Raw genomic sequence first — 12,142 nt, forward strand, 5'->3', positions numbered from 1 at the left:
AGTTTATTAAGGAACAGCTCAAAAAGGAAACACCATTTTGGATCATTTATAAATCTTTTGTGTTTGGGTGTAGGTATCTTTAAAAGATTCTATAAAATACAGCAGTGCCTTTTGATGCCTAAAGAAATTGCTAACGCAGGAGGGAAATGCCATAATATGTACATTCCTATTAATTTTGTTGCTGGTTGCTGGGAATATTCTTGAATAAAGAATATTCATTCTTAAATAAATATTCTTATTCTGGGCATGGTGGCTCACACCTGTAATCCCAGCACTTTGGGAGACTGAGGCAGGCAAATCACTTCAGGTCAGAAGTTCAAGACCAGCCTGGCCAACATGGCAAAACCCCGTCTCTACTAAAATACAAAAATTAGTTGGGCATGGTGGCACATGCCTGTAATCCCAGCTGCTTAGGATGCTGAGGCAGGAGAATTGCTTGAACCAGGGAGGCAGAGGTTGCAGTGAGCCAAGATTGTGCCACTGCACTCCAGCCTAGGCAACAGAGTGAGACTCTGTCTCAAAAAAAAAGAGGTGCGAATTGCAGTAAATGGAAATTTTTAGAAATGTGGAGATGGAAGAGGCACCACTAAGTACTTCATTTCTCACCTCCTTTCCTTTCCATGCACTTTTTTTTTTTTTTTTTTAATTTTAGAGTGTGCACACAACTAAAAGAAAAAGGGTGAAGTTAGGGGGGAAATTAATATGTATTTTTCAAGTTAATAACTATATTTTTCTTGATTGATTTCCGTATCTCATATAAAAGATAAGTCTACTTACTCTGAAATTTGATAGCAATGTTCTATGTCAGGAATCACTTATCTTTTTTTCTTTTTCTTTTACAGAATCCTATATTTTTATTTAAAATGATCGTGTCATTTTCAATCAGGCAGCCCATCCAAACATGCGGACCTATTATTTCTGCACTGATACAGGAAAGGAAATGGAGTTGTGGATGAAAGCCATGTTAGATGCTGCCCTGGTACAGACAGAACCTGTGAAAAGGTAAAGGCTTGTAGAAAAAAATGATGGTTATTTCCACTTCTATTTTATTCCATGCATTGCAAGTATTTCACTGTCATAGTACATATCATTTTAATAGTCATGGTATGAAATCATTTTTTCCTCAAAAGCAAGGATCAATTCCTGTTCTGAATTAAATTAATACACATTTTGTTAGTTTGCAATACCACCTACATTTTTATTCCACTTTTCTTCTTTTTCTTCTTTATTCATTTTCACCTATCAGTGTACTGGGGTGAATGCAGAATCCTAACATTCAAACTGAATGTTCTTTCTTCTTACAGAATTACCTTTAATTTCCGGTGAGTACGTTTTTAATTGTTACCTTAAAGCTACACAGATTTTTATCCTTTGAGATAGTGTTCTTAAGATTCTAAATCTTAGAAGAGAGTTTATTTTTATAAAGTTAAGTTGTGTTTTTCTATAATAGTGTGTTGATATTTCTAAAGTGTAATAAATTACAGTAAGAAATTTTGATAGTTTCATTTTTTCAACATTTCTGATTAATTTTTGTTTTGTAGTGAATGTCTCCAGAAAATAGTTTATCAAGCATTTAGATTGGTTCCAAATAAATCCACTTCTTGATGAATTGTGCCTTTTTTATATTGAAACTCCACTACTCAGATTCCTTGAATAATATAGATAAGTGCTGTTAAAATTGACCCATGTGTTTTTCCCTGCGTGAAGATATGAATCATTTTAATATTCTTCAATATATCTAGTTAGAGGAAATCTGATTCTCAGACTACATAAATACAAGTAGTATAATGTGCTTTTTAAAATATATATATATATTCCTGTAATTTGAAGAAAAAATTATGATGCAAGTTAATTTTTCTTCCAGTGACAGCTCAGCACATATCTTATATAAGAAAGATGCTATTGTGCAAGTTTAGCCTTTTTTCCCTCTTCTCAGGAAATTAGGGATTGTTAAATATATGTCTAGTCCTTTGTTTTTCTTATCCTAGTGTGCATTTTAAAAAAGTCTTGGCTGTTTGGCTAAAAGACTTAGGTTGATGCTGTGTATTTGTGCTATTTTTGTAAATATCGAGTCTAAATCAAGTTACCCAATCACTAGTAATTAGAGCTGGGGAAAAACTGAGAAGAAAAGAGGGTCTAGGATATAGCTCTAGGACATCTATTTTTAAGAAAAAACACTTTTGTCACATGCATATTCCAGGATGAGAGCGGATAGAAGGAAAATCTGTTTTTGGAGATACATGTGTAAAAATTACCTGAGTAGCATAAAGATGAGGTGGTTAGCACTGATAACAAGAGAAAATGTGTAGGTGAAAATAATTCATTTAAAATCTTCAGGCTGACATGGTGGCTCACACCTGTAATTCTAGCACTTTGGGAGGTTGAGGTATCAATTGAGTCCAGGATTTTGAGATCAGCCTGGGCAACATGATGAAACACCATCTGTACCAAAAATACAAAAATTAGCCAGGCATAGTACCACACTCCTGTAGTCCCTGATACTCAGGAGGCTGAAGAATGAGGATCACTTGAATCAGGAGGTTGAGGCTGCTATGAGCTGTGACTGTGCCATTGCACTCCAGCCTAGGCAACAGAGTGCGACCCTCTCAAAAAAAATAAAAATATAACTTCAATACTTTAACTTCCAAGCAAAATTGTTAGGGAATTGTTTAGAATACAGAAATCTGTATAATAATTAAAATATTTATGTCCAAATAATTTCAATATTGTATATTATACTTTTCTCCGAATTTCAGCATGTTTCTACTTTATTTTATTAAATTTCCCACTCTAAAAACTAGTAATTCCTCATAATTTGGGATGACAAAGATGACAATTATTTGACTTGTCTTGGCAACCTGACACTTCACTGGTTATGTGCTTATACAATTTTCAGCCGTCTGTGTTAGTGTAATCTATTCAGACAAGATTTATTAATACCACCTGTGTGCCCAGCTTAGCGTCCATTATCCAATAGCAATTACGTGTTTTCTTCTACTCCTAGTTGTTGGAATTTTTTTCCCACCCCATTAGATTTAGTCATTCAAAGTGAAAGTTAAGTATAGAGAGATTTTGTTTGCTGGATTTTAAGCTAATGCATTCATTTTGCTGTATGGACCAAATACTTAAAATATTTATTAGAGCATATCATTCTAATAGAACATCCAGTTTTTAACTTGAGAGTTCGTTTTCCCTAACTTTATAAAGTATTTCACCTGTTCACTACAATGTCATAGTCTCCTAGTGTGCAGATCATTGATGGCCAAAAGCAAAAAAGAAAATCTAAGTATAATATGGGTCCTCTGAATAATTTTCATCTCTAAGCCCATTATTTTCATTTTATATATCTCAGTGTATTTTCTGCGATAAGTTGTGTCACTTTTTAAAATTAGATCACAAGTTTTACATTATTTTTGGTACTGTAGCATACTTTTCTGAGTCAGCTTTATTCCATTTAGAGAAAAGTCATCATATGTGTCTTTTTGATGACTTTTTCAATGATAAATCTTGGGGAAAAAGAAAAAAAAAATGCACCACAGTTTTAATTTAAAATAATAGCTTTAGGCTGAGCATGGTGGTTCACCCTTGTAACCCCAGCAATTTAGAAGGCCAAGGTAAGAGGATTGCATGAGCCCAGGAGTTCAAGATCAACCTAGGCAACCAGTGAAACCCCGTCCCCCCAAAAATTTAAAAATATACTGGTTGTGGTGGCTTGTACCTGTAGTCCCAGCTGCTTGGGAGGCTAAGAGGGAAGGATCACTTGAACCCAGAAAGTTGAGGTTGCAGTGAGCCATGATCACATCACTGCACTCCCTGCTGGGTTATAGAGCAAGAAACCTTGTCTCAAATAATAATGGTAATAATCATGATGGCAGTAATAATAATAGCTTTAGATAGACTACAGTAATTATGTTTTAAAAATCTTTTCAGTTATTTTATGTTTAATGTTAAAACTCCTGCCCTCCCAGATAGCAAGGATACACGTGCTTTTAGTGTAAATTTTCTATGCCTTCTTTATGTTGTTCTTGTTTTGAGATGGAGCCTCACTCTGTCACCCAGGCTGGAGTGCAGTGGCATGATCTCAGCTCACTCCAACCTCTGCCTCCCAGGTTCAAGCAATTCTCCTGCCTCAGCCTCCTGAGTAGCTGGGATTACAGATGCCCACCACCACACCCAGCTAATTTTTATTTTTTATTTTTCATAGAGACCAGGTTTCACCATTTTGGCCCGGCTGGTCTCAAATACCTGATCTCAGGTGATCCACCCACCTTGGCCTCCCAAACTGCTAGGATTCCAGGCATGAGCTGCCACCCCTGGCCAACTTTTATTTTTCAGGAGAAAGAAGCACATAGTCTGTCTTAGTAAATTTTCCTAATTCTGATATTGCCTTCAATCTAGAAGCTATGGTTTATATCTAACCTAAATATATGGATGAGTTAAGTTTACTCCAAGAAAGATAGTCACCTTTTTTTTTTTTTTTTTTGCCTCAGTGACCATATTCCAAACTTTCTAGATATCTTCATCTATAGTTGATGACAGATATATGTATGTAGATCTACATCTTTTCCACACATCATAAACATTGACAGCATTACCAAACCTAGTTTCTGATAGAAGCATTTTTATTTATTGGAATATGGAGGGTTGGCTGGCTCCTGAGAGGCCTCCTAGAGTGGCATGATCTTGGCAGTTTCATGCAGATTCAGACACTCAGCTTGATCTTTTCAGAGTCTGGAAGTGATTAGTGAGCAGTACAACTGTCAAGTGACCTAGACACATGCTGTTAACTAGCTCATTCTTTCAGTGGCCAGGTGGACATGGGATGCCAGATTCTAACCCAAGATTGCCTGATGTGATAGAATTATGATGGTAGTAAGGTCTGTGCCAGCCACTTATTAACTCATCTGATTCTCACAAGAACCCTCTGATCTTGGTGACACAATCATACCCATTTACCAAAGAGGAAGCATAGGCACTTGAGGTGTTCTGTACTTTGCCTGAAGACACAGCTAGTAAGAACAGAGCTGCAACCCGGACATGTGCAGTCAGACTTCAAGAGCTCTAAAATCATACTGAGTTCCTCTTGAATACAGACAAAAGGAGTTAATCATATGGTTCAGATCTTTGATAGCATCAGACTGTAATTTCCTGTTGCAGCCATTTCCACAACCAGACTCATGTTTGTCTCATGAGTCAACAAGGAGTGTAGATTTTGTGGTTTAACTGTCATAAGGCAGTCTTAATTTGCTTTATTTTCAGATTCCTAATGGTGGGAGCACACATCACTTTTTACCCTCTAGTTCTTTTATGTTTTCTTTTCCCCCCTTCCTCTTTACACATTCTGGTGCTGTGCTTGAATGTTAATATCACAGCATTGGGTATTTGTGTAGACTTGTCCACTGTGACCCTTTCCAGTCCCCTTGCCCCCACCCCCATAAAGTAGAATTTTTCCTAGATTGAATCCCAGAAGTAATATATGCATTATTTCATCTGATTTACTATGATTTTCTTCTCTGATTTCAGAGTGGACAAGATTACATCTGAAAATGCACCAACTAAGGAAAGCAATAACATTCCCAACCATAGAGTTCTAATTAAACCAGAGATCCAAAACAATCAAAAAAACAAGGAAATGAGCAAAATTGAAGAAAAAAAGGCATTAGAAGCTGAAAAATACGGATTTCAGAAGGATGGTCAAGATAGACCGTTAACAAAAATTAATAGTGTAAAGCTGAATTCTCTGCCATCTGAATATGAGAGTGGGTCAGCATGCCCTGCTCAAACTGCACACTACAGACCAGTCAACTTGAATAGTTCAGAGAACAAAATAGTCAATGTTAGCCTAGCAGATCTTAGAGGTGGAAATCGCCCCAGTACAGGGCCCTTATACACAGAGGCTGATCGAGTCATACAGAGAACAAATTCAATGCAGCAGTTGGAACAGTGGATTAAAATCCAGAAGGGGAGGGGTCATGAAGAAGAAACCAGGGGGTAAGTATATGTCTTGTTATTATGAACCCAGGTTTTTTTGATGCTGTGTTGTTGGAAATTGGTTTCTGCGCTACTGATTAAAATTGGTTTAAATTGTGTTTTAGCTATTACAGCTTCATTACTATGTCTTTTGTTTATGATGATCAGATATAAGTATTTATTCTCTGTCTCTTATGTTCTGTCACTCAACTTTGTTAGTGGCAAGGAGTCATCCTACCTGTTCAAGCACAAGAAAAGGCTTGGGTTACAGGTAGAGATCAAGTTTATTTGGGAGAGGGAAGGAGCAAGCCCTATCTTCCCAACTCACCCTTGTCTTGTCCCCTGCCATTATCACCTCTTCTCTGACCTCCATTACCAGTTTCTGCAGCTTGGTGCAATGTAAGGATCTTCTGAGACAAGTAATATGGAGGCAGCAAAGGCCTACTGCTCCCTAATTTTCAGTCTTATTCTTGGGCTTTCTTTAAATCAGGATGCACATAACTATTAAATACAAGGCCAGAAGCAGTTGTTCGTGCTTATAATCCCAGCACTTTGGGAGGCCAAAGCAGGAGAATCATTTGAGGCCAGGAGTTTGAGTCCAGCCTGGGCAACCTCGCAAGACCCCATCTCTGAAAAAATTTTTAAAAATTAGTCAAGCATAGTGGTGCATGCCTGTAGTACCAACTACTTGGGGGAAGTTGAAGTAGAAGGATTGCTTGAGCCCAGGACTTGGGAGCTACAGTGAGCTATGGCTGTGCCACTGCCCTCCAGTCTGGCAGCACAGTGAGAACCCAACTCTAAAAAAAATGAAAAGTAAATGTATTTATGTGAGCATTTATTCATTTTTGCATGCACTTTTTCTTAATATATTTATTGTACAACTGCTATTTGCTAATTGTGAGACTACAAAGTAAAATAATGAAAAGATACAGTCCAGGTTCTCACAAAGATAATTCTCTACTAGAGGAGACAGTTGAATAAGTAGATGCAATTTAGTGTGACAAATACAATGAAGACAGACCAGGGTGCTGTAGGAACACATTTCGGGACAACCAACATAATCTTAAGGACTCAGAGTCGAGGAAAACCTTTGTAGAGGAAGCAAAACACAAGCTGTGATATGAAGAATGACATGCATGTTATGGCTTAAATATGCAAAGCTCCAGGGTTGGTAGAGAACAGAAGAATCAAAAGAAATCCAGTATGACTTGGTTGTAACTGGGGAGACAATAAGTGAAGAACAAGGCTAGAGACATAAGCTAGGAGAGATATATTCAGATTGGTGTCTCAGAAATCTGGAGAGTAAATTGGAGAAAGTTCAAAAGTTACTTAAGTGATTGAAGTGAGAAGAGGAAGAGGATGTATTCAGGATATAATTGACAAGTCTAGTTGGTTGCTTTGATGTGCTTGACTGCAAACCCGTCTTGCTCAAGATTAAGTTTGGTGCTGGGCGAGGTGGCTCGCATCTGTAATCCCAGCACTTTGGGAGGCCAAGGCAGGCGGATCACCTGAGGCCAGGATTTCGAGACCAGCCTGGCCAAGATGGTGAAACCCCATCTCTACTAAAAAGACAAAGATTAACCAGACATTTTGGTGCTCACCTGTAATCTCAGCTACTCGGGAGGCTGAGGCAGGAGAATCTCTTGAACCCGGGAGGCAAAGGTTGCGGTGAGCCAGCATCGTGCCACTGCACTCCAATCTGGAAGTTTCTTGAGGGAAATCAAGAATAGCACCCTCCTTTTTTGGCCTGGGCAACTAGGGTGCTTTGGTGCCTTTTACTGCAAAGAAAAGATTTGGGAAAAGAGAAGATAGTGGTTGGACGGGTTATGTGAGGTAATGCATATGTTAATTAGCTTGATTTAGCCATTCCACAATATATATATGTCAAAACATCATGTTGTTCACCATAAATATGTATAATCTTACTTGTCCATTTTCTTTAAAAACAGAACTGGCAAATGCTCAAATTTAGCAGTAATCAGGGAATTGCACATTAAAGAATCAATTAGGCATTATTTTTCACTTACCAGATTGACCAAAATTATAAATAAATGAATTAATGAAGGCACAGGTGAATAAAAATTAGATTACTTAATGTTGGATGAATGACAAAGATGAATAAGCTCGTATATTACTAGCAGGAAAATAAATTAATACAATTTGATTAGACAGAAGCAGGAAGCAGTTCTGGGGGAAAAAAAATGAAAGGATGTTTGAAAGTACTTGGGAAAGTAATGACTTTCAGGAAAATAATAAAAATCTAAATCAGAAGATTGCTGAGTCTCTGCTCACCAAGTTAAATCTCACTTCAAAGAAGAATCACTTTTCCCCAAAAATCATATCTTAAGTTTAAAAATGTATATAGAGAGTCAACAGATATCTTGAAATTAGAGGATTTTTTAAAAATTGTTAAGTATAAATACTGGTTTTAGGCTCTTTTATGAGTAATTAATATCAGTAAAGTCTTTCTGTGACTTCTTTATTTTGGACATAGACCAACAGCTTCTGAAGGCTGGTTTTAGGTTATTTTGAGCTAAGGTTTTCTCTGGGTTCCTCCTACATTTTTGGGTTAACTGTTATGCCAGTTTTTATAAATACTGTTATTTAGATGTTCTTTTGAAATAGTTTGAGACCACTTTGGATCATAAGAAAATATCATCTACATTATGATATAAACTTCATCATAAAAATAGTTGTGTTTTATAATGAAATGATTTTTTATTGGTGGAAAGAAACATAATTGTAATTCAATATCTAAATCATTTTTTAAAAAGCTTTATGAAAGCCTTTTATTATTAAAGTTCTGGTAGGAAGAAAAAGGTTTAATATTTAGTCAAATAGTAGATCCTTGCATCTGTGAACAAAGCTTTAAAGTTTCATTCTGAGTGGCAGGCACTGTTAAGATGCATGGTCCTTAAGCCATTGTTCTGCATGGCAAAATCACAGGGAAAGGGTTTTTATGGTGCTTGACAGGCAGCTGCTGGTCAATGGGGCACTAAATCTGATGCAGGAGCTTAGAGTATTCATTTCTTAAGCTTTCAGTTGAAAGTAAATCACACTTTGCTTAATTTGAATTTCTTTGGGGAAAAAAGTCACTAAAGGGAATTGTAGTTTTGAAAAATAGGTCTCAAAGTGCTAGAAATATATGGGATAAAAATAAATTTGCTTGATAATAATTTAATTTTTAATTAAAATTCCCCAAATGTGGTTCCAAAGATGACAGAAGAGCCTTTTAATGTCATTCATTAACCAAGCTTACTAAAAATATACATATCCTGCTATTAATGATCATATGATAGTTGACAGTTCAGGTTCAATATACATCTCTACAACAGGACCCAACCCACACATTATGAATACTTCAGAGCGCTTGACAGAAGTGTTTTAGTGTAATTATGTTTTTGAACTATAATTTCGACATTAGCTTATAAGCAATTTTGGGTGTGTTTTAGATTGATAATGTATGTCCCCTTCCTTACATGTTTCTATGATATAGCTCAGTGCTTAATCTCTAGCTTTTTGCATATTAAGCCTACTGTAGTATTTCTTGAATTTGTGAGTGACCAGATAAACCAAGATGCATCAGGGTAAATTGCTTTTGTACTAGGGCAGTCTCTTTGATGGAGTCAGCTTTCCCTAGCTGACATATTTGCACACAGTCATGGGATTGCCAGCTCTGGATGTTTTCCAGTTTCTGGCTTTAGTGTGATCAGAGAAGGTGAAGAGGGGGAGGAAGACCAAGCAGAAACAAAATGGGAAATACCCATGGAGGGAAAGCCTCAAGAAATTGAACTCTTTATACTGGTTATATAAGAGCAGTTGGGTACCTTTCTCCCTCTCTCCACCCCTGAAGGCATCAGATGGTTGGCCTGAATGCAGTGGTTCTTGTCTGGAGACATTTTGTTCAATTTTGAACAACCTCTTTTTGAGTAGAGACATTGAAATCCTGAAGAACAACCAGCATGATGAAGGAAATTTAGTTTAGGAGAAATTGTTGAAAGAATTAGAAATATTTAAAATATAAAATAAGGCATAGAATTTTAGAGCTCTAGAATAAGTTTATGATGAAATCATCTTCTAGATGAAAAAAGAGGATCCCAGTATCAGTTGGCCATTGGCTAGATTTTAATAGCATATAAAGGGCTCTCTGGTACTATAAGATTATATCCTTCCTAATTGTTAATACCTTTTTATGTTTAAGTCATTGTGATAGACGAGTATGGTTTTTTAAAAATAATATTCATATCTTAGGCAAAATTTAAAAATAGAAGGATTTTTTTTTTTTTTTAAATCCAAAAGTTTAGGGATCGCTGGCATAGTTAAAAGAGTGCTGCTTTAGAAAGTAGGAGACCTGCATTTTAGTTCTGTTTAGCCCACAAACTCTTTCTGTAACCCCAAGTATGATCTCTTGGACCAAGCGTGGTGGCTCACACCTGTAATCCTAGGACTTTGGGAGGCCAAGGTGGGTGGATCATCTGAGGTACAGAGTTCAAGACTACCCTGGCCAACATGGTGAAACCCCGTCTGTACTAAAAATACAAAAATTAGTTGGGCGTGGCAGCAGGCACCTGTAATCACAGCTACTTGGGAGACTGAGGCAAGAGAATCATTTGAACCCGGGAGACAGAGGTCCAGTGAGCGGAGATCATGCCACTACACTCCAGCCTGGATGACAAAGAAAGACTCCATCTCCGGGAAAAAAAGAAAAAAGAAAAAAAAAAAAATATATATATATATATATAAAAAACATCTCTTGGTCTTTTCTCCCCTACTCCCCTACCCTGCCCCCAATATTCTGAAGGCCCCAGAATATGTAACTCATCTAAGGTCTAAGTACTTAATAGGAAAGCAGGAATCAAAACTTGACTGTCTTGATTTTTGATCAACCACTTTTCCTGTTTTACTGTTTTCCCACTATATCCCCTCTGGATGCTTTAACCCACAAAGAGAAGGTATATTTAACGTGAGATTTTCTCTTAGTATAAAGGTAACGTAATTTTACTACCCCAATAGATACCAATTATGCAGGCAGTTTATTAATTGGGTGCCTCATAGTCCAGTGCACTCAACTCATTACACCTCATCACAATGAAATCTCTTTTTTTTTTTTTTTTTTTTTTGGAGACAGAACCCTCCCTCTGTTGGCCAGGCTGGAGTGCCACAATCTCAGCTCACTGCAACTGCAACCTCTGCCTCCCAGGTTTAAGCAATTCTCCTGCTTCAACCCCCTAAGTAGCTGGGAGTGCAGGAGCACGCCACCACGCCCGACTAGTATTTTATAGTTTTTGTAGAGATGGGATTTTGCTATGTTGAACTCCTGAGTGATCCACCCACCTTGGCCTCCCAAAGTGCTGGGATTACAGGGGTGAGCCACTGCACCCAGCCTGAAATCTTTTTGTAACTATAATATAGCAGTATTTGTGCATTGTTACTGACAGGTCTTTGGGTCAAAAGAGAGCTCTTATATCCAGATTATCAGCAAAGGATTCCCAGATTATTAAGAGTATGAGTATGTTCAAATAATTTTTCCATCAAATCTTTAATTCCTTCTGGCCCATGTAATTACCAGTATCTCTGACATTTTCACAACTAGTAAGGGCCCATGTAATATTAGGAAAAAGTTGTTAACTAAACATTGAAAGAAGAGATCAGGAAACCTGAGTTTGTGGAGTCCCTACCCTTCCACACACTTAGTTCATTGAATTATGTTGATTTTGATGTTAGGATATAAATTTATGCCCATGGAGATGATAGTATAAGATGAATACTTGTAATTTAATTTTGCTTTTTCATTTTCTTTATTTTATTTTATTCATTTGTTTATTTATTTATTTATTTATTTTTTGGAGACAGAGTCTCTGTCTTATCACCCAGGCTAGAGTGCAGTGACACAATCTCAGCTCACTGCAACCTCCACCTCCCAGGTTTAAGCGATTCTCCTGCCTCAGCCTCCTGAGTAGCTGGAACTAAGGCATGCATCACCATGTCTGGCTGATTTTTGTATTTTTAGTAGAGACAGGGTTTCACCATATCGGCCAGGCTGGTCTCGAACTCCTGACCTCAAGCGATCTGCCTCCTCAGCCTCCCAAAATACTGGTATTACAGGTGTGAGCCACCACGCCCAGCCTAATCTTGCTTTTTCTAATCTAGATGTTTCTTGTGGTGGTGGTGG

General features: G+C 37.3%; 1 protein-coding gene across 4 annotated transcripts in view; it reads left to right on the forward strand.

The window, feature by feature from the left end:
- PLEKHA5 (pleckstrin homology domain containing, family A member 5) overlaps positions 1-12,142 on the forward strand; it is a 246,724-nt gene that overhangs the window by 144,714 nt on the left and 89,868 nt on the right. For 3 of the 4 annotated variants that reach the window (XM_011954831.1, XM_011954838.1, XM_011954845.1), the window contains 2 exons: positions 887-1,002; positions 5,524-5,991. In XM_011954831.1, the coding sequence (XP_011810221.1) occupies positions 887-1,002; positions 5,524-5,991 (584 nt within the window). Of the gene's footprint in view, positions 1-886; positions 1,003-1,304; positions 1,323-5,523; positions 5,992-12,142 lie in introns of all 4 variants that reach the window. The other variant, XM_011954821.1, reaches the window with a different exon arrangement.

This window comes from Colobus angolensis, unplaced genomic scaffold (genome assembly GCF_000951035.1).
Source record: "Colobus angolensis palliatus isolate OR3802 unplaced genomic scaffold, Cang.pa_1.0 Scaffold11, whole genome shotgun sequence".
NCBI classification, from domain to species: domain Eukaryota; kingdom Metazoa; phylum Chordata; class Mammalia; order Primates; family Cercopithecidae; genus Colobus; species Colobus angolensis.